This window comes from Galeopterus variegatus, unplaced genomic scaffold (assembly GCF_000696425.1).
Source record: "Galeopterus variegatus unplaced genomic scaffold, G_variegatus-3.0.2 Scaffold8204, whole genome shotgun sequence".
NCBI lineage: Eukaryota > Metazoa > Chordata > Mammalia > Dermoptera > Cynocephalidae > Galeopterus > Galeopterus variegatus.
The window spans coordinates 35,057-61,395 of NW_007734315.1; the positions used below are offsets into that span (position 1 = coordinate 35,057).

Genomic DNA, 26,339 nt, shown 5'->3' on the forward strand with positions numbered 1-26,339 from the left:
GTTGCTCCCACGCCTCGCTCAGCCAGTGAGCGGGAACCGGTCTGTATGTGGGATCCGAACCCTCGGGCGGGAGCGCCGCCGCGCTTCCCAAGCGGCGCACTATCCAGTGCGCCACCGGGCTGGCCCCTCAGCCCTGTAGTTTTATAACATGGATATATTACACTGGAAGAATTGTTCTGCACCTGAGAGCTTTCACTAAAGTACACATCTAGAGTATTTCCATATCAGTTTGCAAAAACCCACTTCATTCGTTTTTGTGGCTACAGAGGGGACTCAGTATTGGTAAAGAGCTTCCTGGCTGATTCAGTGTCCAGGGCCATGGGAACCACTGGACTGCACTATCCCCTGGGCCATGATGTTTCAAACTTCCCTGATGAGACGAATTCTTGGGGGCCCTTGTTAATAATACAGGTCCCCAAGCCCCATCCAGGTCCATTTGAATTTAAATCTCTGGGGGAAGGCTCAGAAAACTGCATGTTTGACAAGTGCCATGAGAAGGCTGAGCGGTATTGCGTGTCCTTGTCTCAGATACTTGCAACAGAGGCCCGGATTTGAATCCCTGCCCAGTTGCCTCCTTGCTGGCAGCTTTGAGCAAGTTGCCTCTTTTTGCCCCAGTTCCTTTCTCTGGAGGGACAGTTGAGGGGAGTGGTTGAGACAGACTCTGGGTTCAGGTGGCTCAGGGTAGTTTACCGGCTCTGCTGCTCTGTATCTGTGTGTTCCCTCTGTGCCTCAGTGATCTCACCTGTAAAATGGGGAGAACAGTAGGCTCTTCCCAGAGGGTGGCTGTTAGGATTAGCTGAGGTAATAAGAGAAAACACTATTTGCTGAGCACTTATGATGTGCCAGATACCGGGTGAAGGATCATCTCATTCAGTACTCATAATATCTCACTGCCCCATATCCTTTATTTATATATTTTTAAAAATCAAAATTTAACACGTTATTGATTTTATTTAAATTGTGAAGGAAACATAATCTTGTAGTTAACAACTCAGTGGTATAGACATTATAAAATAATATCCCCTCTTCCAAGCCCAGTTTCCTATGAAACCAGTGTTAGCATGTTGGTATATATCCCTACACGGTATTTTGTATGTTCGCACAATAGAGATAAATGTACATATAGAGAGTGTCTCTGAGTGTGTTTACAAAAAGGGATTGCATCTATTATTTGAAACCTGGTTTTATTCTTAGACCTAACAATATAGCTGTACATTCTCTCTTGCCAATATAAACATTTGTAGAAGTCTTAGCCAACACAATTAGACAAGAGCGATTAATTATAGACATAAGAGTGGGTCAAGAAGAAGTCAAATTATCCCTGTTTACAGGTGGTCTGATACTGTACCTGGAAAATCCTAGGAAATCAATGATGAAACTAACTCAAGCAATAGAGGAATCCAGCAAGTAGAAGGATACAAAATTTACATAAAAACATAGATATATTTTTAGCCAGTATTTAGTTAGCCATCTTCCTCCTTTTTTGCCTTTATAGTACTTCATTGTACCTGTATCTATTCTGTCATCTGGTGATGTTATTTCTCTCTGACAGTTTTCTGGAAGTGGGTTTTCCAGATCAAAGGCCATACACATTACAATTTTTATTAGCTCTTGCTACATCATTTCCAAAACCATGGAGCAATTCACACGCCTACCCACTGGGAGGAGTCTGCAGTTCCCCACCAGATGTTATCAGTCTTTCCATTTGTTTGACAATCTGGCGGGCAGAGGCAGGTAACTTATTGTTTTAATTTGCAATTCCCCACAACCTTGTCAACAGGCAGTTATCAGCCTTTAAATCCTGCCAATCTGATGGGCAAAAAAGGCATGTAGCATTTCATCACTACTATGATGAAACCTCTTTTGTGTTTCCTTAGCCGCTTTCATTTCCTCTTTGTAAACTGTCCCTTGTATATGTATTATATGTATGTGCGTGTATATACACATTGTATATATACATACATTATTATATATATATATATATATTTCTGGCGGCTGGCTGGTATGGGGATCCAAACCTGTGACCTTGGTGTTACCAGCACCATGCTCTCCCAAGTGAGCTATTCAGCCAGCACATGTCCCTTATCTTTTTAGAGGCAACTCATTATCTTACAAATCCTGCCGTCAATGGTGAAAGGTTGATATTACTATGCCCACTTTGCAGATAAGGAAGCTGAGACTCAGAGTTGAAATCACTTGTCTCAGACACACAGCAGGTAAGAGCCAGCAAAATTGAAATGGTCGGTCTGATTGCAAAATCCTGTGTGTCAAGCACCTGCCACACCTTAGCACTGGCTGCTTGTCCAGGAAAAATTGGGTTTCTCCATCTCCCTTTCCTCCATACAGATGCTCCAGGGGAGTCTGGGTAGATGCAGAGGGACCCTGCCATCATTCTGGGAGCAGCCCTGGGCTGGGCATAGGAAGGCTGCATTTCCCTGTGTGGGCATCGGGTGGCGATGTTGGGGGACAGTTTCTCATCTTAGGGCCAGAGGCGTGTGGGCAAAACAGCTCTCAGACCTTGTTGCAGGGTTTGTGAAGCTGTGCAGACTCTTTTGGCAGAATCTACCAAAATATAAAACACACATTCCTTTGATCCTGTGCTTCCACTTCTAGGAAAATCCTACAGAAAAGCTTGCACGTGTCTACAGATACACAGATATTTATTGTCACATTGCTTGTAATAGCAAATGCTAGAAGCAGCTTAAATGTCCACCAGTATGGGCTGATTAAATAAATTAAGCATTCATGTAAAGGCAAATTATCCAACTGTAAAACAGAATGGGATGCACTCATATAGGATAAAATCCACTGTTATGAAAAAACGAGCAAGGTGCAGAACAGTGGGTATAGTATGCCACCATTTGTATATTTTTTAAAATGTGGGAATACGTATCAATTTTTGCCTTTGGGAAGGCAGAGGTGGGCTGGATAGAAAGTCACTGTTTACAGGATGCCCATTTGAACTCTTAAAGGTTTTTTTTCTTTTTATTATTATTACTTTTTACTATGTGCATATATTATTCCTACTCCACTTGTAAAAATATAAGCATATTTTAAAAGAAAATCGACCCTTTGGGGACCCTTAGACCATTGAGTCTGGTGCTTCTAATACAGTAGGGAGTTGGGAGCAGGGAACAGTTAAATAGAACCCCAAGCTAAACATAGTGCTTTTTTTCTGGAACACTTATTTTACTGTATTGTTTGGGGGAGCTGTTTTATTTTAATGTTGTTTTGGGGGAGCAGGCATTCTTATATCAAAGAATCACAGAGTCTGATGCAATACTCTGATGCATTTTAAAGGTAAAACACAAAAGACATCTCCACTGGGGGTCTCTCTGTACTGGACCCCCAAATCTCCAGGGCCTGGAAGGGTTTCCGAAGAAAAACTTGAGAGGTATTCAAGCCCAGGATCTCAATTTATGGATGGGGAGACTGAGGCCCAGAGATGGGCAGGGCCTGAGCCAAGCCTACATAGACTGGAGTCTGGGATATATACTTGCTTCTCCCACCTTTGGGTCACCTGTCACCTAGGCCTGACAGTTCCAATTCCCAGCACTGAGTCATTACACTGGGGCTGATAGATAATACCTTATAATAATGGCAAGAACGTAGCATGTGCTATTTACCAAACCCCTACCAGTACTTCTTTTGAATCTTCCTAATGACCCTTTGAGCTGGGTTGCCCCTTTACAGATGGGGGAAATCAAGGCTCAGAGATACAAAGTGACTTGCCCAAGATCATCCTGCTAGAAAGAGCAGAGCTGGGATTTCAACCTGGGTCTGTCTGGCTACAATCGCTGGACTCTTTATTTCACAATTTATTATTTCATAATTATAGAAGTAATACATGAACGTATTCTCCTTGGACTGAAATTTGCTAATATTAATTTATTATTTAATAACACAGTTATTAAATAATGTTGTTAATATTTATTAGGCCTGTGCTTGGCATTGTTCTCTGTGCTTTGTAGATGTTAACACGTGTGATCCATACATAGCCCTATGTGGCGGGTACTCCTATTATCCCAATCTACAGGTGAGAAAACTAAGGTGTCGAGAGGTGAGGTGACTTGCTTAAGATCAGGTGCTCTGCTCCAGGGCTTGGGCTCTTAACTGGGCTCCTCTGACTATTGTTTTTAAAAAAATCAAATATTACAGAAAAGGGAAATCCTCTTTAGACCATACTCCCACTAAATCTGTTCCCAAGGTCACCAGTGTTATCAGTTTGGTGTTATCCTTCTATAACACTGCTGTCCCATGGGAATGGGATGCAAGCCACTTAGGTAATTTTAAATTTTCTATTAGGTTCCCAAGGTCACCAGTGTTATCAGTTTGGTGTTATCCTTCTAGAACACTGCTGTCCCATGGGAATGGGATGCAAGCCACTTAGGTAATTTTAAATTTTCTATTAGACACATTGAAAAGAGGTGAAATCTATTTTAATGATGTATTTTATTTAACCCAATATATCTAAAATATTAGCATTTCAGCATGTAATAAATACAAATGTTATTAGTGAGCTATTTTACATTTTGTTTCTCATGCTAAGACCTTGGAACCTGGTTTTACGCTCAGCACACCTCCATTTGGGCCAGCTGCATTTCAAATGCTCAGTAGCTGCCTGTGGCTTGTGGCTACCCTATTGGACAGAGCAGCACTAGGCCTTTCTACACTTGGTAAAATATAGCAGGAGCCCAAATTATACTGTGATCTCAAATACACAGATTATACCGTGATCCCCCAAATCCCCATTTTCCCAGTGGGAAGGTTTTTAAAAAAAAAATTGTCTTGTTTTGATTTTTTGATCAACCTAAATATAGAAATTAGGAATGGAAATTAAATAGTTACACTTCTTACCGACTTTGTTAAACATCTACAGTGAAGCTCCCCCGTGGTATAAACTAATCATTTAGAGTTTTTGCTTTCTTAATATGACCTTAACACCTTGCTTATCCACAGGCCCCAAGTTGAGGTGTCAAACTCAGTTTTTCAGGTCCTCTCCTCTTCACTCCCACATCATCTACTTGAGAAGTTGGGCTAGCTGGTTAGCTCAGTTGGTTAGAGCATAGCCTTGTAACACCAAGATCAAGGGTTCAGATTTCTATACTGGCCAGCTGTAAAAAAAAAAAAGAGAGAGAGAGATGCAGACTGGTGTCCCTAAATCTATGTATGATGTTTTATGGGAAATTTTTGTATGGAGGAGGGTTCCTACATTTTTTTATTTTTATTTTTTTTAGATAAATTTCATGAGGTTTAAACATTAAAAATATAAAGTAGTCTGTAAATCATATATCTGATAAGGGCTTAATATCCAAAATATGTAAGGAGCTTATACAATCTAATAGCAAAAAACAGCAAAACAAAACAAAACAAAAAACCCCAAGTAAATGACCAAAAAATGGACAAAAGACCTGAATAGACATTTTTCCAAAGAAGATATACAAATGGCCGACAGGTATATGAAAAGAGGCTCAGCATCTAATCATCAGGGAAATGCAAATCAAAACCACAGTGAAATGTCACCTAATACCTGTTAGGATGGATATTATCAAAAAGTCAAAAGATAAGTGTTAGCAAGGATGTGGAGAGAAGAGAGCCCTTGGTGGGAATATAAATTGGTATAGCCATTATGGAAAACAGTATGGAGGCTCCTTGAAAAATTAAAAATAGAACTTCCATGTGATCCAGCAATCCCTCTTCTAGGTATATGAGTATATCTGAAGGAAATGAAATCTTGAAGAGCTTTCCGCACCCCCATTTCATCACTGCATTATTCACAATAGCCAAGACATGGAAACAACCTAAGTGTCCATGAATGGATGAATAAAGAAATTGTGGTATACATATACAACGGAGTATTATCCAGCCATAAAAAAGAAGGAAGTCCTGCCATTTGCAAAAACATGGATGAACTTGGAGGACATTTATGCTAAGTGAAATAAGCCAGGCACCAAAAGACAAATACCACATGATCTCACTTATATGTGGAATCTAAAAAAATCAAACTCATAGAAACAGAGTAGAATGGTGGTTACCAGGGATTAGGAGGAGGAGGAAATGGGGAGATGTTGGTCAAAGGGTACAAATTTTCAATTATAAGATGAATAAGTTCTGGAGACTTAATATACAGCATGGTAACTATAGTTAATAACAATGTATTGTTATGTGTGAGGCTGGCCAGTAAGCCCACACAATAGAACATGGTGCTGATAACGCCAAGGTCAAGGGTTCTGATCCCCCTACCAGCCAGCTACAAAAAAAAAAAAAAAAAGTATTACACACGCACACACACACACAGGTAAAATATGCGAGGTGATGGATATGTTAATAAGTTTGCCCATGGTAATCATTTTACATTGTATATCGACACATCAGGTGTACACCTTAAATATATACAAATTTTGTCAATTATATCTCAGTAAAGCTGGGAGACATAAAGTAATAACAGTGAAAAGCCCTCTCCCTTTTCTCATCACACCCCCTTTCACTCCGTCCCCCCTCCTCACAATTGATTAGTTTTATTAGTTTCACATTGGATCCTTCCAGCGTTCTTTATGCAAGTGCAAGCAAATGTGACTATCTTATTCTTCTCTTTTTTTCCCCCACAAATGCATACCGAACACACTGTTAAGGGTGCTTTGCTTTCTCCAGACAGTGTGTAATAGCAGGAGCTGGCTCTTGTGTGAGGTTTAGTGTGAGCCCTGCACTGTCGTAAGGGCTACACAGATGTTAGCTCAATTGATCCATAGACCAAGTCACAAATCACTGCTATATTTTTTATACCCTTTCTTTTTAACCAGTCAAATTCTATTGTTGACTCACTTGCCAAATGACATTCACATACCTTCCTTTTTAAAAAAAATTTAATCGTGGTAAAATACACGTAACATAAAATTTACCGTTTTAACCGTTTAAAAAATTATACAACTTAGTGGCAGTTATCTATTTCCAGAAAATTTTCATCATCCCCAACAGAAGCTTTGTACCAACCGAATAATAACTCCTCCTCCCCTCGTCCCCCAGCCCTTGGTAACCTCTATTCTACTTTCTGTGTCTATGAATTTGCTAATTCTAAGTACCTCATGTAAGTGGAATCATACAATATTTGTCCTTTTGTGTCTGGCTTATTTCACGTAGCATAATGTTTTCAAGGTTCATCCATGCTGTAGAATGTGTCAGAATTTCATTCCATTTTAAAGCTGAATAATATTCCGTTGTATGTATATATCACATTTGTTTATCCGTTCAACTGTCAACAAATACTTGGATTGTTTCCACCTTTTGGCTATTGTGAACAACGCTGCTATGAACACTGATATTCAAGTATCCATTCGAGTCTCTGCTTTCAGTCCTTTTGGGTATATACCTAGAAGTAGAATTGCCAGCTTATCTGGTAATTCTATGCTTAACTTTTGGAGGAACTGCAAAATTCTTGCCCACAGCAACTGTAGCATTTTACATTTCCAACAGCAATGCATGAGCATTTCAGTCTCTCCGCATCCTCACCAGCACTTGCTGTTTTTAATAGTAGCTATCCTAGAGGATGTAAGCTGATATCTCATTGTGGTTTTGATTTGCATATCCCTAATGATTAGTGAAGTTGAGCATCTTTGAGCACGTGCTTATTGGCTGTTTATATAACTTTTTTGGAGAAATATCTATTCAGGTCCTTTGTCCATTTTTGAATTGGGTTGTTCGGGTTTTTTGCTGTTGTTAAGTTACAGGAGTTCTTCATATGTTTTGGATACTAGACCCTTATCAGATATATGATTTGCAAAGATTTTCTCCCATTCTCCCATTTTCATACTGCATTGCTTTTTTTTCTTTTGCTTGATTATTCATTTATTTATTCATTCATTGTACAAAATAGTGCATGCCTCCTGTATACTCAGAACTGTTGTAGGCGTAGGTGAAAAGTGGCAAATGTTCCTGCATTGCTTTTTAAAGTCATCCTTAAAAGCCATGTTTACAGTGATAATTCAAGATTACACTTGTGCAGTGGACTGAATTATGTCTCCCCCAAACTCCCTGAAGCTTGACTTTTGTCCCCCAAGTTTTATGTATTAGAAAATTAGCCCCCATTGTGACTGTTAAGAGGGTAGGCGATCCCTATTATGGTAATTGAAAGGTGGAACCTTGAAGAGGTGATTGGATTGTAGGACCATGCAGTAGTGAATGGATTAAAAATGGTGGTCAGGGGCATGGTTCTGAGGGTTTTAAAAGAAGAGGAGAGTCTGTCTTTCTCTCTCTCTCTTGCTCTCTGCTTCCACCATCTTGCAATGTGAGACTCCTGGGTCACTGTTGCCACCACCAGATGGACATTGGACTTCCCAGCCTCAGAAACTGTAAGCAATAAATTTCATTTTCATATAAATCACCCAGTTCCAGGTATTTTGTTATAAGCAACACACAGAGACTAAGATGTTATCTAACCCCTCTCTGTCTTTACTTGCCCATCTGTAGAATGGGCAGCAGGCTAGTACTTACTTCATAGCGTTGAGAGGATTAAAAATAAAATGATGCATTGTGGTCAGGTGTCAAAGAATGTCAGTCTTTTCTAAGTCTGTGTTAAATTTCTCTGCCTTCTTTTTTAGCTATCCTATCAGGTAATGTCTGTAACCATCCTGAGCCAGCATCAACTGAGGTGGTTTCAATGCTTCCTGCACCCTGCAGTCACCTGTTTAAAATCTGGATGCCCAGACCCCACCCCCAGTGATTCTGACATGATCAGTCTGGGGTGGGACCTGGGCATCCAGAGATTTAAGAGCTCCTGCTGGGGTGATTCTTCAGAGTGCTGAGAAGTTGGCAAACACAGGAAAATAATGTATTTCAGATGAATGCTTGGGCTCATTGCTTTAAATTGAGGTGTATGTCACCTGAAACAGTGTCTAGAAGTTGAAGAAAAACATATTGAGCATATTATTTGTAAATGTAGCCAACATCCTTTAATAAAATAAGTTTAGCCCACATTTTTTGCCCTTTGAAACACCTGTGATGTGTGGGTTTAGAACCACTGGCTGGATGGTCTTCCTGAAACACAGCTTGGCAGTTCAAATGTCTGTGGCAGAGTTTCTAGTACTTTGAAACTTTGTAGTGAGTTTTGAAAGGTGACTGACACTTTTACAAGGGGTGATTTTGGAGAAAACCAAATCTTATATTTGTGCATATGTATATAAACATAGCATTGCCTCATAGCTTTAAGACAATATATAAATAGTATCATTCTGCACAGTCTTCAGCACCTGGTTTTATTCCCTTAACAGTCTGCCCTTGTGGGCCTGTGTCTGTGCATAAGGAACTTCCTCATTGCTTTTCATCATTGGGTGGTTTCCCAAAGCATAAACACACCATTGTTTATTTAATGTCGAGACTGCAAACTGGTGGGCCATGGGCTAAATTTAACTTTCAGAGATGCTTTTGTGGCCTGGACAGTGATTAAAAACTTCTTACTTAGATGCTAACTTAAAAACATCATAAGATTCCATATAAACATCTGGGTTTTCAGCTTCTTTTGAAAACTCAGGCCCTCTGGCCGTGCAGGGTGAGCTTCTCTGTCATGCCTGAGGGGCTGGTCTGTGGGGCTGTGTAGGGGCCACCCCGATGCTTCAGATCACTACAGCCCCTCCTGGCCCTCCTTCCTCATTTACTTTACCTGCCTTCTCTGGAGGTAAGAGTTTGAGACCCCCGGATGATCAGTTAGGCTGCTTCTTTCTTTTTGTTTTGTTTTTGGTGGCTGGCCAGTACAGGGATCTGAACCCTTGACCTTGGTGTTACAGCACTGCATTCTAACCAACTGAGCTAACCAGCTAGCCCTGGTTAAAGTTGTTTCTGAAGCTTTCTTGTGATATTGCTGTGCTGAGTCTCCTTGTGCTTGTGGGCTGGCCTTGCTCTGGGATTGGACCCTGGGCAAGGAGAATATTGCTTGGTGTTTAGTGTTCCTTCCCCTGCTGTATAAAGACATGCCATTCATTTAACACATATTTACTAAGCACCTACTGTGGGCCAAGTACTGTGGACACAGAGGTGAATAAAATAGACAAGCCTGCAGGAATCAATGCCCCTTGTTCTTTTCTACTGGGAGTGAGACAGAAAAGCAAGTCAACATTTAAAGGGCTTTCTGCTGGGATTCCCAGCCAGCGGGGCCAGTCTCTATAGCTTCTTTCACACAGACAATCCCCACCCCCTGTAGTGACACTCAGAAGACCTGTGGCCTCATGGGAGGTCAGGGCTGGGTGGCCTTGGCCTAGACATGGATCTGTAACTCTTATCCTCTGTGCTCTGTCCCTGTAGGGGATAAGGACCATGCATGGAGTGTCAAAGGTCACCTGTGGAAACTGCTGTCCCCAGCCAGGCTGGCCACCAGAGCCCACCGGAGCACCTGGCTGGAAAGTTACATGCTGCACCTGGAGGAGATGGGTGTGTCGGAGGAGATGCAGGCACGGGCCCTGGTGCTGCAGCTCTGGGCCACACAGGTAGACATGGGTGTATGAGCGGGTACATGCAGGCGTGGGTGTGTGGTTGTGCATATGAATGCACGTGTGTTTGTGTGTTTGTGTGTTAGTGTGCTATCAGGCCCATGCAGACACGTGTCAGTGTGTGTACCAGTGTGTGTGCATGAGAGTGTGCGTGTGCACATATGCATGTGACCGTGCATGTGTGTGCCATTGTGAGCATCGTTCATTCAATATATATATTCTTTGATTTGGAGAAATGTCAAACTTATAGAAAAGTTTTATAAATAGTTTATTGAGCTTCTTTATACACTTCACCTTAATTCCCCGATTTTTAACATTTTACTACATTTGCTTTCTCTACCACCCTCCCCAATGAGATTATTTTACTGAGTCATTTACAAATTAGTTGCAGATGTCGTGCCTCTTTACCCTTAATGACTTTAGTCTTGCTCTCTTAGAGCAAGTACATTTTCTTACATGACCACAGTACAATAACCAAATTCAGGACAATTAAGCCAGATACACAGTCATTATCTAATACACAGTCCATATTCCAGTTTTGCCAGTTGTCCCAGTCATGTCCCTTATGGCTCATCTTGGATCTGCATCCAATCCAGGGTCACACATTGCCATTAGTCATTTTGCCTCTTTAGTTTTCTTTAATCTGGCACAGTTTCTGTGCCTTTCATTGTTTTTCATTATATTCCATTGTTTTTTATGACCTTGACATTTTTTGAATTGTGCAGACCAGTTATTTTGAAGAATCATTAAAAAATTCTGTTGCATACTTACCATAGACATCAAAGATCCTGCTTTGGGTAGCTTACACTTTAGTTAGAGGGTGAGGAAATGTGCAGGGGGCAGGTAGTCCAGGAAACACAGAAGGGTGATTGTAGATGCTCATGTGCAGGGTGTAAAACAGGACTGTGAACAGAGAGATCCTGGGGGACTATAGCTTGGGAGGTCAGGGAGGCTCTCTGAGGAGGAGATGTTTGAGTTGAACCCTGGGTGACAAGAAAGCTAGATCTGGGGACGTGGGGAAGATGTGGGGATAGAGTATTCCAGGAAAGGGAAGCAGCAGGTGCAAAGGCCCTGAGGTTGGATCATGCCAGGTGTTTGAGCAACAACTGCAAGGATCAAGTATGGCTGAAGCAGAGGGAGGGGGACCCAGGGAAGAGGTCATGGAGCGCCTTGTAGGTCCCCATAAGTGAGGACTTGGGATTTTTCTCTGGGTGAGATGGGAGCCCTGGGAGAGTTCTGAGCAGAGGACAAGATCGTGAGGGCAGGGGCAGAAGCAGGCCACCAGTGAGGAGACAGTGGTGGAAGAATCGGGTGGTGGCCACAGAGGTGATGAGGAAGTGGACAGATTTTGGAAACTTTTGGGAAGACAGAGCCAGCAGGTTTGGTAATGGACCAGATTGGGAGTGAGAAGAAGGAAGAGGTCAGCCTTGCTTGCTTCAGGTCTCTAGGCCTGGTTCCTGCTGTCACCCCAACTCCTGAACCCCCCTCTTTCTCTTGGCGTCACTTTGGCAGTGACAGTTGCATAGGCTGACATTTCAGGGTAATTCCTCTCCCATCGATTTACAACTTATTTTTAGTTTTCTCTCAGAGCCATTAGCTGCCCTTGCAGGCAGAGGCTGGCATGGGGTAGGGGCTGGGTTTAATCAGCAGTTGGCCCCCCCATTAGTGCCTAATAACATATTTATGGACAGAGATGGCTTAGAGCTCCAAACTGTCCCCAGAACTCCTTGTGGAAATGACCTCTGTCAGCAGAACTGGATGCTGGCCTGGGGGCTTGTGTGGCAGAAAGTCCAGGGAACAGTCTTTGGCAGGGCCAGGAGAGCTGGGCGGGAGTTGGGACAGGATGTCCTCTGAGGCTGAATTGTTGGCAGCATCTAGGATTCAGGCAGAATGGAAAACCCTTCAAGAGCTCCAGTTTTGAGAGCAGGGCCAAGAGGCTGTGTAACCCAGTGATTTCAGACACAGGTTCTGTGACCTACCTGCCTGGATTTTAATCCTGACTTTGCCACTTCCTGGCAAGTTGGTCACTTAAACCTCTCAGTAGCTCACTTTACCCTTCTGTAAAATGGAAACAGCAGTACCTTCCTCAGGGTGGGGCTTTGAGGAGGAAAGGAAGCAATATATGTACAATTCTGTATCTGTGCCTGACAGATAACAAGTGCTCCGTAAAGTATTCAACAGATATTTATGAGGGCCTACTGTGTGCTGGGTGCCATTCTAGAAGCTGGGATAGAGCAGTGAGCAGAACAGACGATAATCCCTTCCCTTATGGAGCTGACATTCTGATGGCAGAAGACAGACAATGAATAAAGTCAGCATGTAAAATTCGTTAGCGGTAATGAGTTCTATGGAGAACAGATGAAACAGGAAAAAGGAATGGGGGGCGGGAGTGAGGAAAAAGCTGCAGGGCAGTCAGGAGCCATTAGGCTGCCCCTGGTAATGCCAGGACTGACTATTAGATGTTAAGATGCTTGACTCCCTCCCTCCATCGGTGACGCTCCATTCCTTCCCCCATCTGGCTTGGCCTTCAGCCCCATCACTTCTCGACAGACATGGCCCCACAACCCCAGGAGCTCTCGGGTAGGCCTGAGCAGCGGGGGAGCGGCTGTGGGAGCCACAAGGGCACAGCGTCTGCGGACAGCTCAGCCGAGATAATGGTCCAAGCCAAGATAAGATGCTTGACTCCCTCCCTCCATCGGTGACGCTCCATTCCTTCCCCCATCTGGCTTGGCCTTCAGCCCCATCACTTCTGGACAGACATGGCCCCACAACCCCAGGAGCTCTCGGGTGGGCCTGAGCAGCGGGGGAGCGGCTTTGGGAGCCACAAGGGCACAGCGTCTGCGGACAGCTCAGCCGAGATAATGGTCCAAGCCAAGAATCCTCCACATACCAAGACGGGGTGAAAAGCAAAAGCACAGTATTTAGAGTCTGGTAGACTTGGGTGGAGCCTTAGCTCTGCCACTAACTAGTTGTGTGACCTTGAATAAGTCACTTCACTTTTCTGGGCTTCAGTCTCATCATCTCATCATCAAAGAGGATTGGGTTTTTTTGTTTTTTGTTTTTTCCCTTTAGTAGTTTTATTTTCAAGTAATTTTAGATAATAGAAGAGTTCCCAAATACCCTTCACCCAGCTTTCCCTAATTTGCATAACCACAATATATGGATGAAAACTAAAAAATTAGCATTGGTACATTACTATTTACTGAATAAAGTCCATACTTTATTCAGCTTTCCCCAGTTTTTCTGCTAATATCCTTTTTCTCTTCCAGGATCCAATCCAGGATACCACGTTGCACTTAGGGTGTTTGTTTGCTTGTTGTAAATAGACTTTATTTTTAGAACAGTTTTAGGTGGACAGCAAAACTGAACGGAAGGGACAGGGATTTCCCGTGTACCCACTTCCCCTCCCCGCCCACAGCCTCCCCCATGATCAACGTCCCCCACCAGAGTGGGACATTCGTTAGATTTATGAACCTACATTAACACATCATTATCATACTTGGGGTATTTTTTTATTCCCTTAAATTTTTTTTAAACCATAAAATTAAAAGAAATACAATCTGTGACCTCCTATCCCTGTGCTCTCCTTGCTTCTGAGGGCTTCGCCTGTGTGGTGGCAGCACGGCTACCAGCAGCTCCAGGCAACTCAGCAATCCCAATGGAGGGGCGTGAATTTTAGCACAAATCCCAAGCCTGATACTCACTGGCTCAGCCTGGGTCACATGTCCCCTTCTATGTGGATCACTCAGTGGCCCTGCCTGTGTCACATGCCCACACCTGGAGTGTGGAGGGGATGGGTCAGCCCCAGACAATCCACATAGACTTAGGGTGCAGTAGAGGAGAGTGGGGTGCTGTTACTCTGAGACAGGGGAGTGGATGCAGGGTAGGCGAGGGCAGCGGGCACCCCCCTCTGGCACTGACTGGCATGTGGGCAGGAGGCCACAAGGTGGCACATGCGAATCATCAAGCGTGGGGTCTGGCACGCAGTGAGCGCCCCCTGGAGGTTAACCACCACCATTCACAGAAAAGGTAGAACAGGATGGCACTGCAGGGTCATCGGCTTCAGCTGCAGTAGGAGGGAGTGAGCTTAGGCAGGGCATGTCTTCCTGAGGAAACCGAGACAAAGCTCCATGGGAGAAAGCTCAGTTTTCAGGATAGCAAATTCAGAATCTCTAACAGTTGTGACACATGCACACACATATCTGTGCAGTTGGGTGGAAGGTGGTCTTGGTCACCTCCCTAACTTGCCACAGATGGTTCCTGCAAGCAGAGATCGCTGAGCGCCCGTGATTTCCACTCCTGCTTGGTAATTAATAAGTGGTGGTCTGACCATCTGAGCAAGATAACATGGCCTTGGCACTGAGCTAACCCAATACTGAATTATTTATTGCCCACATTCCCCTGGTTATTTAAGTGATGGACAGAAAGTGACCTTGCTGGCTCAGCCAGGCCTCAGGTGCTAGAGAAAATCGCAGAGAGGTTCTGAGGTCCTCAGCCTATTCTCAAATCCAGAGGAGGGGCCAGTGGGAGAGGGGTGGCCACTTCTGAGCACCTGCTCTGTGTCCCGCATATGTGGGGTCACTTGCCTCTGGTCTCAGGGACCCTTGTGGCCACTCTAGGAGTAGGCACTGTCATCCCCATTTTACTGAGGGAGGTTCTGAGATGTGAAGGGGAAGTGACTTGTCCAGAGTCACAGGAAGTGGGGGGCTGGGGTTTGCTCCCAGTTCTGCCTGGTCTCAGTGCAGGCTCTTCCAGCCCACCTCCCAGGTTGTCTCAGAGCCCCACCCCGGCCCAAAGAGATACAGATGTTTATTTGACAGATATTGGTGAGCCCCCCGCTATATGCTGGGCAGTGGGTAGTGACTAGGGAATACCTCGTTTCATTTTCCTTTTCAGTAAAAGACCTGATAATGGCGCCTGCCTGATGGAAGTATTGAGCGAGGGAATGTGGCATTTCCTTGCAGGAGCTGAAGAAAAAGAAAGACAGAAAATTCGCCTCACAGCCATTGATGCTGTTGTGCATTTCTTTCCAATCTTTTTCCATATGTTTTTCTTCTGTGATTAAGATCAGGCAATTGTTTTAATCCAACTCTATTTGATTTAATTTTGTATCATGAGCATTTCTCATGTCATTGCAGATCACTATACAAATTAATCAAAGCCCCTCTGTTCACTTAAAAGTAGTGCATCCATTTAAAAACCTCAAACGCTTTAAAAGGATATGTGCAAGGAAGGTCAGTCTCCCCTTCCCTGTCCTCCCAGCTCCTGTCCCAGAGGGAACCTCAGTTACAGTTTCTTGTCTCCTAGAGATGGTCTGTGCTTTGTCATGTGTATTCCTCTTTAAACAAACACACACTAGCAGCATGCTGAGTCCACATTGTGCAGTTCTCTGCTTTCCTGCTTCAGTGCGTCTTGGCTACAGTCCCATATCAGTACGCACAGAGCCGGCTTCTTTTTAACGACTTCCTATATCATTGTCCTATGGATGGAGCGGCATTTATCTCGTTGATCTCCTATTGATAGACATTGAGGCTGTTTCCAATTTTTTGCTATTATGTCAGCATTGCAACAGATATCCTTGTGCATATGTCCTTTTGCCCATATGCAATTATGTCTGTAATTAAATTACTGGGTAAATGTGATATTTAATGATGATTTTATATTCCATTATTATGATTGGATAAGATTTAATATTCCATTATTATGATTGGAATTTTAATGGTAGACAAAAACTTTTGTCCAAATTGATGGTAGACAAACATCTTTCCCCACTTATGGCAGCCAGAAACCTTGCCCCACATTGAGGTTAGTTGGCATTCTGTCCATGTCTGGATCACTGGAGGATGGCTGCACACACTGTAGCCACATGCTGAAGAGCTGAGACTTAAATGTGTATGAAAATGTTCAGCCCACGCTAAAGCCTTAGAGCAAAAAATCCTGTTTTCCTAACTGTTTATGTACTGGGAAGTTTTAAATAATTTTTGTTCAAGAAATTAACAGCTTTCACAACCATCCGTGATTGTTACTGCTTTGCTTTGTACGTACACAACATTTACACACATACATTCTTCAAGTGACTGATAGAATTTTAACAGACAAAGCATATGAGGAAATTTTGCATCCCAACCTGCGTTGAGAATGATTAACTACATTTGGAAGCAAATCTTTAGATATTTATCAGTTAGCTATTGTTGCATAACAAGTATCCCCCAAAACTCAGTGGTGTGCACCAATCATCATTTCTTTAACTCAGAGGTCTGTGGTCTGGCTGGTCTAACCTGACTCAGCTGGGGCAGCTCAGCTCTGCTCCATGAGTCCCTCATCCTCCTCTGAGACCAGTGTGCTCATTGGGCAAGTGCAAACACACATGGTCTCTTAAGGCCTAGGCTTAGAACCAGCATTCTGTCAATTCCACCTCATTTTATTGGCCAAAGCAAGTTCATGGTTGAGCCCAAATTCAAGGGGGAGGGGAAATACACTCTGCCTTCTTAATAGGAAGAACTGCAAAGTCACATGGCAAGGGGCTTAGATACAGGGAAGGGTGAAGATTGGGGCCAACGATGTAATCATCCTCAGATGGTTACAGAGGTCTTAATTGCCGCACTTTATTCCTTTTACTGATACATTTTTGCTGACTAGTTATGGAGATTACCTGTGTGACCTCAAATCAGTGACTTTGTTCAAGGTCAGGGATGCCAGGAGTGGCCTTGAAGTAGGCAAGGGGCTAGGCCAAAGCTGCAAAGCAGATTTAGGCCATGTCCTGAGGCTGAAGATTGACATTGGTCATGCCCAGATGTCTTATAGGGATGGTAACTCCGGCCTGCTGACCCCTATGCCTTGGCCAGGGCTGTGTCCATGGCATTGACTAGTCAGCTCTGCCTCTTAACACGGGGTCCTTCTCGTTGCAGGGGAATATGGGTCCTGCTGCTTTCTGGCTCCTGCTCTTCCTTCTCAAAAATCCTGAGGCCCTGGCTGCTGTCCGCGGAGAGCTTGAGCCTGTCCTCTGGCAAAGGGATCAGCCTGTCTCACAGATGACCACCCTCCCACAGAAGGTTTTAGACAACACGCCTGTGCTCGGTGAGATGGCCAGACCCTGCAAAATAGCCCCTAAGCCTGGGTCATCATGGACCCCCCAAAGTCCTTGCCAACATGGGCTCCCATTCTCAAGGGTCCATCCGTGTCCTCTGACCTTGGATCTCCCTGAGCCTCCTATTTTCTTAGACCTGGCATCTCCATGCCGAGTTTTGGCTGCTGAAGCTTGTGGTCTCGTTGGAGAGATTTGGTTGCAATGACAAAAAAACCTAATTTAAACTGGCTGATGCGGAAAGGGGACTTTATTTGGAACATGTAAATAAAAAGTCTAGAGCTAATGGCTTCAGGAACAGGTGGATCCAGGTGCTTTCACAATGTCATCAGGACTATTCAGTCTCTTTCCATCTCTCAGCCCCATTTTCCACTGGGTGGCTCCAGTCTCAGGGTGGAGAGATGGCTGCCAGCAGCTCAAGGCTGACTTGCTCTCAGTCAGCTCTGTGAGGTGTGCCTCTCTTAGAACATTCCTACCAAAAGGTCCCAAGAATGTGTCTCATTGGCTCTCTTTGGGTATATGCCTATCCCAAACCAATCAGGGCTCAGAGGGATGCTCTGATTGGGCCAATCCCACCCCAATCCCAGCAGTTGAGAGTAGAATCAACAATCCAGCCCCTGAGAGCAGGAGGGGGTGATCCCCAGAGGAAAATCAGGGGACTGTTTCCAGAAGGGAATGTATGCTGCGCAGGCAGAAACAACTGATATTGGTGGCTCCACTCTCTTGCCAGCCTTTTGATAACTCCCTGTCTTCCAACTTTCTTCACAGCTTCTTTTTGGGTCAGACCTGGATTCCCTCACATTCAAGGGTCTCTGAGGGACCAAAGAGATGACATCTCATCATCTGACCTTTTTCACTTTGCTGTGTGTGGGCAAAGCATGCACCTTCTCTGAGCCTTTTCATCTCCTTTGTAAAACGAGGGCTGGGGGTGGCATTTGAGTGGGTGAGGGGACAGCCTGCTGACCCTTCCTTCCACCCACCCCATACAGACAGTGTGCTGAGTGAGAGCCTCAGGCTCACGGCTGCGCCCTTCATCACCCGCGAGGTTATGGTGGACCTGTCCTTGCCCATGGCAGATGGGCGGGAATTCAGTCTGCGACGTGGGGACCGCCTCCTCCTCTTCCCCTTTCTGAGTCCCCAGAAAGACCCAGAAATCTACACTGACCCAGAGGTAAACGGCAGGGCGCCCGGTTACACAGGACTGTGGGGAAGATCGATGACTTTGGGATCAGCCAGATCTGAGTGGCAGCCCAGCTCAGCTCTTTGCCACCTGTGTGACCTTGCCCAGACGGCTTCACATCTGTTTGTTTCCTCACCTGTGAAATGAACCTCTTAAAGCACCTGCTTCACAGGGTTGTCACAAAGATTAAATGAGATCATCTAGGAAAAGGTCTTCACAGTGCCTGGCACACAGTGCTTTGTTAAGTGATAGCTGAGCCATTTCCTTTTTCCAGAATGTTATAATGTTAGTTTCCCAACATTTTTCCCTCTCCCCAGACTTTGAGATGGGACAGACTTTCACAATTGCTAACAGATTGGGTGCTTTCTGTGTGCCAGGCCCCATGCTACATGCTCATCCATCCACACATCCACACACCCATCCTTCCATTCACTCGTCTATCCATCCATCCATCCATCCATCCATCCATCCATTCACCATCCATCCATCCATTCACTCTTCCATCTGTCTATCCACTGGTCCATTCACCTGTCCACTCATCTTACACTCAGCACCAACTCCATGCCAAGCCTTATGCAATCCTCGACTTACCACTATATAGTGTAACCAAAGAAAATTGGCATTCTCTTTTTCGAAAAGTAATTTTAATTTCTTTTATTGTAGATTGTAATATATACTTTTAAAATAGAAATATAGAGAAATACATATTTAAAAGTAAAAAAAAAAAATTATTCCGTTCCTCTGCAGTTCCAGAATTTCCTAACCATGGTTTGGAGTGTGTCCTTTAAATTTTTTTTATGCCTTTACAGACATACACAAAGCACACTCACACACACGTGAATAGATTGGTCTGTGTAATAGGATCTTATAATACATACTATTCTGAAACTCACTTTTTTCACCCAACAACCCTTCACAGAAATTCTGTCCATGTCATTACACACAAACTTTTTGCCATAATTTTCTAATCAATTCCCTATCAATTGACCTTTACATTGTTTCCAGTTTTTCTTTCTTATAAGCAAAACTGTAACAAACATTCTTACACATTTTTCGTGGTGCAGACTTGTTTGGGGGGTGGTCAGAAATGGACTTTCTTCTATTTAAGGTGTTTAAATACAACCGATTCCTGAACCCGGACGGATCAGAGAAGAAAGACTTTTACAAGGACGGAAAACGGCTGAAAAATTACAACATGCCTTGGGGCGCGGGACACAATCAGTGCCTGGGGAGGGCTTACGCCATCAACAGCATCAAACAGTGAGTGGGGGTGGGGTGGGGGGTTGGGGGGCGGTGTGGGGCTCAGGTTGGCGCATGCCCCTCTCTCCTGAGACTGATGGGCTCAGCCGGTGGGGAATGGGTTAGGGCAAAGGCTCTAAATGGACAGCCCGTGAGCCATCTCCTGCCCACAAATCTATTTATTTTTTAATGTGTGCTAACTTTTAGAAATCAGAAGAGCTCAGGTACTAACCCAGATCTGTGATTCCTTTTGAGATAATCCGATCTGGCAGCAGGTTCTTTCCTCCAAGACTGGTGTGTGAATACCGAACACTGGACATTCTGTTCAGCTGACCATAGCTGGCTGTCTGCAGCTGCCACAGCTAGTTTAGAACCTCGTGGCAGGAACTGGACGAACGTCATTGTTCCTGCTTGGTTATTTTAATGCCTGTGGGGGCTGAGAGCCTTATAAAATTCTCTTCCCTTGACCCCAAGAGCCTTGGTCTCAGGATCACAAACAGATTGGATCAGGGGTTCTGACATCTGCCTGTCCTTCTGTCCAGTCCCAGTATAATCATAAACCGGGTGACCTTCTGAGCCTCTATTTCCTCAATTGTAAAATGGGGGCACTGATTACAACCACATCCCAGAGGTGTCAGGAAAAATGAATTTGAATTTTCTAAGTACGTAACCCACTGCCTGGCTTATTGTAGGCATTTGATAGATGTTGTTTATTATCATAATTGTTAATATTATTGCTAATGTGCAGGCATTATGCTTAGTAAATGGGCACATTATGCTAATCTTTTGGCCTCAGTTTTCTCAACGGTAAAATGGAGATCATAATACAGTCAGTTCCGCCCTAACACTTCCTGTGCATTCCTAAAAATCACCTTGCTGTGTGACATCATTCAATAGAAACCACAGCGATTATGAGCAAAAGGGGTTGGTGGTCCAGTACTTGAAAACCTCATCAGTGACACATTAAAAAATATATATAACAGCCCAGTAAAAAATGGTAGTGTGTGGGCCGGCCCGGTGGCGCACTGCTACAGTGCGCCGCTTGGGAAGCGCGGCAGCGCTCCCGCCGAGGGTTCGGATCCCACGTGCAGACCGGCGGCTCACTGGCTGAGCGAGGAGCGGTGGCAACACCGAGGGTTGCGATCCCATTGCCGGTCCCGGTCTGGTACGGGCGCGACACTGAGGGTTGCGATCCGTTGCCGGTCACGAAAAAAGACAAAAAGACAAAAAAAAAAAATGGTAGTGTGTTTTACACATGTTAAATGTTTAAGAAATATATGCTACAACAAATATGGCTGTAGATGGATGTGTGCAATTTGTGGATTTCTGCACAGCTAGGTTCAGCTGGGTGCAAGTTTTGTGTTTATCTCGTGTTTCTCACAAATGAAACTGCACATGAGCAAATGCAAAATTCATGTTATGCTCAAATCATGCCCTAATATATCGATTATGTTGGAACAAATTCACCTGCTCAAAACAAGTGATATAGCAGAACTGACTGTAGTTCCTGCCTCATCAAGTTTTTGGACAGAGAAAAAGAGAAAATGGATACCAAATGCTTAGCAGAGCATCTAGCACACAGTGTTTCAATAAAATAGCTAATTTGTTGTTGTTGTTTTAATCTCACTTAATCATCATGACAACCCTGCTAGGTAGGCATCAGTCTAAAACTGAGTCTAGTCAGATCAAATAATTCGTCATGGTCATGCACCATGGTGCCAGGACTCAAATCCAACACTGGGCACAAAACTCCCATGCTATATATATAAACTCACCCTCTAGTAGCTTATGGCTTCAGAGCTGGAAGGGACCTCTTACCTTCCGCCTCTGTGACCAGCTGGGGGAACTGGGACTCTGATTGGAAAGAAAGTAGGTGAGAGCCATACCCGTAAGTGGCATAGCCCAGATCTCCTGTCCAGAGTGTTAACTTTCTTCTGTCCTTATCTTCCCCCTTCACTCTTTCAGTAAGATTAAAGAATCCCTGCTGTATGCTCAGTCCTGCATTAGGCACTGGGTCAGGGTAGTGGATAGTGGTGGGACACAGTAGTAAAAAACACACTCTTGACCTTTAGGAACACAGCCAGTGTAAGTAAGCTTAGGCAGGAACTGGTTAACATCCATAGGGCTAGCACCACGTTTGTGGGGGCACTGATTACATCATAGATATGGAAGCTTTGTATACTCATTATGATAGTTTTCCAGAAGGTGGCAGTAGAGAGTACTTGTTCGTGCAAAATGGGTATATTATGGCAGTTTTCCCACAAATGGCAGTAAAATGTCTTGAGTCGTGCCTGTTTCTAATCTCACAAAGACACCAGTGGGTTAGCAGCAGCCCTGGCCAGGACAGAGAGTAAGGGCTCCAGGAGTTTGGGGAAAGGGGCGATGAGTGTGGGCAGGAGGAGGCAGAAGAGTCACTATCTGCATAAGCTTGGCTGTGCTACTGTAAGAAGCCACTGCGGTGGCGGGCTTGGGGGACTTCTCCCCTCTATGCAGGGCCTCAGGGGCCAGGCTCTTTGCATCTTCCAGCCCCACCATCTCGACATGAAGCCTTCACAGTTGCCAGGCAGAAGGGAAAGCGGGAGAGTCGCACACTGGCTCTTAAATGCTTTGATGTGGAAGTGACACATGCCACCTCCGCTCACAGCCCATTAGCCAGAACTCATCAGGGGCTGCCTCACCTTGCAAGGGGGGATGGCAGATGTGGAGGAGCTCATGGACTTTGGGTGAGAAGCAAATGCCTTTGCTGTGCTCTCGCTCCCCTCCCTTTCCCACATTTCACACAGTGAGAGCGGGAGTCAGACTCAGGAGGAGCAGTTGCTTTCCTGTCCCATCCCAGATGAGCCCCCTCCCTCCACCTCTTCTCCGCACTTTCATGGCCATCTCTCTGTAGGTTTGTGTTCCTGGTGCTGGCGCACCTTGACCTGGAGCTGATCAGCATGGGCGCGGAGATCCCCGAGTTTGACCTCAGCAGGTACGGCTTCGGGTTGATGCAGCCCGAGCACGACGTGCCCGTCCGGTACCGCGTCCGCCCATGAGCCGCCTGGCCTCTGCCCACTCGCCTCCAACCAGCCTCCCCCACCTCCCAGCTACCTGTGTCCAATTTGGCCTGGATACAGGTGCCAGCGTTACCTCTTTCCTGCTTTGCTCCCAGAAGGCTGTGTCCAGGCTAGGGAAAGAGGGCAAGCCGAGAGAGGGTGGATCAAGAAAAGACATCAGAAGCTCTATGGAGCTTGACCACAGCCAAACTTATTTCCAAAATCAGGCTCTTTCTGCTCCCAGCTCACCTTGCTCCTCTCACCTTGTGACAGCCACAATAGCTAACACAGGGCAGAACAAGGGGCCTCACTGCTGTGTCTTCAGCTCCCAGAAGGGCCACCTGCTAAGTCTTATGCAACTGGTGTGGTCCAGGCCTTGCCCAGGCAAAGCAGACACTAGCCATAGAAAGGCCAGTCTGGACCTAGCAGTGTGTCCACTGGAATAGCTCTATTGCCCGGTGATTATTAAACTAGCTAAGGCCAAAGGAGTCCCTTAGAGTATCTGCTTCCCCGGGTGCCCCATTTGCTGGACACTCCCTCATCTCCATTCACACTGATACTCAAGAAAATGCAGGCAGGTTTTCCCGAGGCTGGTGCATCCACGGTGCAGAACGTGGGTGCCCTCTAAACACAGGCCTCTCAGGATAGAGTTCTCTTTTCTGGAATTATGGGCACCAGATGGGATGGGTTTCCCAGTGCCGAGACTCAGGTAGGGAACTAAGGAAAACAAGCCAAGATGGGATGGCTGGAAGGAACCAGTCAGGGCTCCTTAGACTGGTCAGGCCAAAAAGAAGAGGTGTTGATCTCAGACAGTCAGTGTGGAAGCTCCAGCTGTACACATGAGCCAGTCTCCAGATGGGTTTGTTTGGCCTACACTTAAAAAAAATTATTTTAGTTGTTATATCATTTTTGGGGAGTGTTCATTCAAAATGTCCAGCTTGTCTTGAAAACTTGGGAGACCTAGCCACATGAGGCCCACATTCCCAAGGAGCTGAAGAGCAGCTGCCTCCCTTATGTGGGGTCTGTGCTCTCTCGTTCACCAGGGCTTTGCCTGGCCTGCTCCCCCATTCACAGAACCTCCTGGCCCTGAAGGCACTTGGGTTTGAGACCCTGTTCCAGCTCTTAGAAGTGATATTGTGGGAAGTGGTGGGAACCAGCTGATTGGTCTTCACACTGGTTGTCCATCCCAGCCTGGGTGCCCCACCCTTTGAACGCACAGATCAGTAATGAAAACTCACTTTGCCTCAGCTTTAGAAAAAGAACAACTTAAAGAGAAAAATTGCCTGCAAACCTTTATGATGATGGTAAATGTTGTTATTAATATTAGGTGCTGTTTATTGAGTACCCTTTGAATGCCTGTGACAGGCACAGGAGACATAGAATTTCTACTCCTCACAGCATTTCTGTTATGAGGTTATGTCCACTTTACAGATGAGAAAACAGGCTCAGAGAAGTGAAGTGACTTGCCTGGGGTCACACAGCTCGTGAGCTGGTAGAAATCGGCAAACAGAACTATTGTCCCAGGAGCAAACACTGGGTGGGCAGCTTTTCATTACTTGGAGTCAAGGTGGGGAAGTTCTGTTTGGCATCGGAGAGCTGACAGAACCAGAGGCACCCAAGCGTGGATTGGATGCATCTCATGAGACACAAACTCACATAGACACACATCACTAGGTTTCTCTGGCTTTAGCTGGAGGGAGAGAAGAGTACCTGAGACCTCTGAAATGTTCCAGGGGCTAGTCCCCTCTCGGAGCAGCGCTAGAGCTTGGGGGCTTCCCTGACCTGCAGCCTCCAGGCACCCCCGGGATTTCCAGATAGACAGTGTGATTGGCAGGAGGTGGGATATCCCCAGGGAAACCCATCTTCACGCCTGGGTGACCCTGCTGCCGCCTGCTTCTTAACTCTGCAGGAAATCAGAGCTGGCAGCCTCCTGTGGGAGGACAGAGCCAGTTTCCATGGCAACCCTCAGCTGTCTCATCCTGGCTTGGAAGGGAAGGAAGAAAGCCAGCAGAAATAGCTGTGGAAGGTCTCTCCTTGCAGGCTGCAACTCTGGTGTGCTGGGGGCGGGGAAGCCCTTATGACTTTCCCCTTCCAAATCTGGGCTGGTTGTCACTGGGACTAGAGTCTCACCAGCCTTCAAAGAAGGGCCAGTTCCCTTTAAAGATGGCACCTCCTTGGAGGCATGATCATTAGAGAATTACGCGAGGAAAAGACGGGTCTCCCACCAGTCAGCTCCAGCTGGGTCCTGAGATACTGAAGAGCAGCTCGGGAGACAAAGATTTAAACCTGCTCTTGCTTTAATCTTTATTATTTTTCTTTTCCTTTTTTTCTCCCCTCTTTTTTTTTTTAATATAAACTATAGAGAAAAGAGGGAGAGATGAGTAGCTGCTTACTACAGGTTAGTTAGGAAGGTATCTGGATGTCGTTGTATTTCTTTATATCTTGCTTGAGAATGACAAGATTGTGGGGCACATGTTAGAAATACCCTTAGGTGGCCCCAATGAAGTGTTTCCTCACCACTGTCATTGTCATTATTTTCTGCTGTATTTTGTATTGTCATTTACCAAATATTTGCATTTAAATAGACTCACTTTTTAAACTTAAAATAAATTTGTTTAAAAAGGGAATGTTTTTCTTCACTGCTGGTAATGGACAACACGTTTCACTCACTGCCAAAAATAGAAGATGACTGTGAAAAATAAATTCGCTGGCATGGGGGCTCCATGCTGGTGTCGCCAGGCTCAGAGCCTGAGTGCTATCTCTGCTCTGTCACAAAATGAAAGAAGTGAGCATACCATAGCTTTAAGGCCACACCAGCATCTCCCTGAGGCTTTCTCCTTGACAGAACCACGGGGGAAGAAAGTGACAGAAAGAGAAGTCACTTACTCAGCACATGGGCCACCTAGGGCCATCTCTTGCCACCAGCAGACTCACCACAGGGAACTGGTGGTGTCTTCCCTGCCCATTCTCCAGATGCACAAACAGGCTCTGAGAGTTGATGTGTCTTCCCCAAAGTCATTGATCCTGATATTTTTAAAAAATAAACACAGTGTTTCATGAGTAGCAGTGATTGTTATGCTTTGCTATTTTAATAAAGAGTTCTATTTTCATGTAACATTGGCAAGTGCAAACATGTTGAATTCTATTAAACCATCCTTGTTTGTGGCGCTGCCTCCAAGTGTGACTCCGACCGAGGCAGTCAGCAGTGTCTGGAACAGCAAGGCCACTCCTGGGAAGGGAACGCAGGGCACTTACTCTGGGCCAGGGCCTCTCAGAGACAGAATCAAGTCACATCTCCAGCCACCCTCCGAGGCATATATTATTAT

General features: G+C 45.1%; 1 protein-coding gene across 1 annotated transcript in view; it reads left to right on the top strand.

Moving 5' to 3' along the window:
* The window catches only part of PTGIS (prostaglandin I2 (prostacyclin) synthase), a 48,260-nt gene extending 22,132 nt beyond the window's left edge, over positions 1 to 26,128 (top strand). Inside the window, exons 6-10 of the mRNA XM_008592706.1 lie at positions 10,291 to 10,472; positions 17,384 to 17,552; positions 18,549 to 18,730; positions 19,848 to 19,999; positions 22,869 to 26,128. Of these exons, the coding sequence (XP_008590928.1) occupies positions 10,291 to 10,472; positions 17,384 to 17,552; positions 18,549 to 18,730; positions 19,848 to 19,999; positions 22,869 to 23,013 (830 nt within the window). The 3' untranslated portion in view covers positions 23,014 to 26,128. The remainder of the gene's footprint in view (positions 1 to 10,290; positions 10,473 to 17,383; positions 17,553 to 18,548; positions 18,731 to 19,847; positions 20,000 to 22,868) is intronic.
* The last annotated feature ends 211 nt before the right edge of the window (positions 26,129 to 26,339 follow it).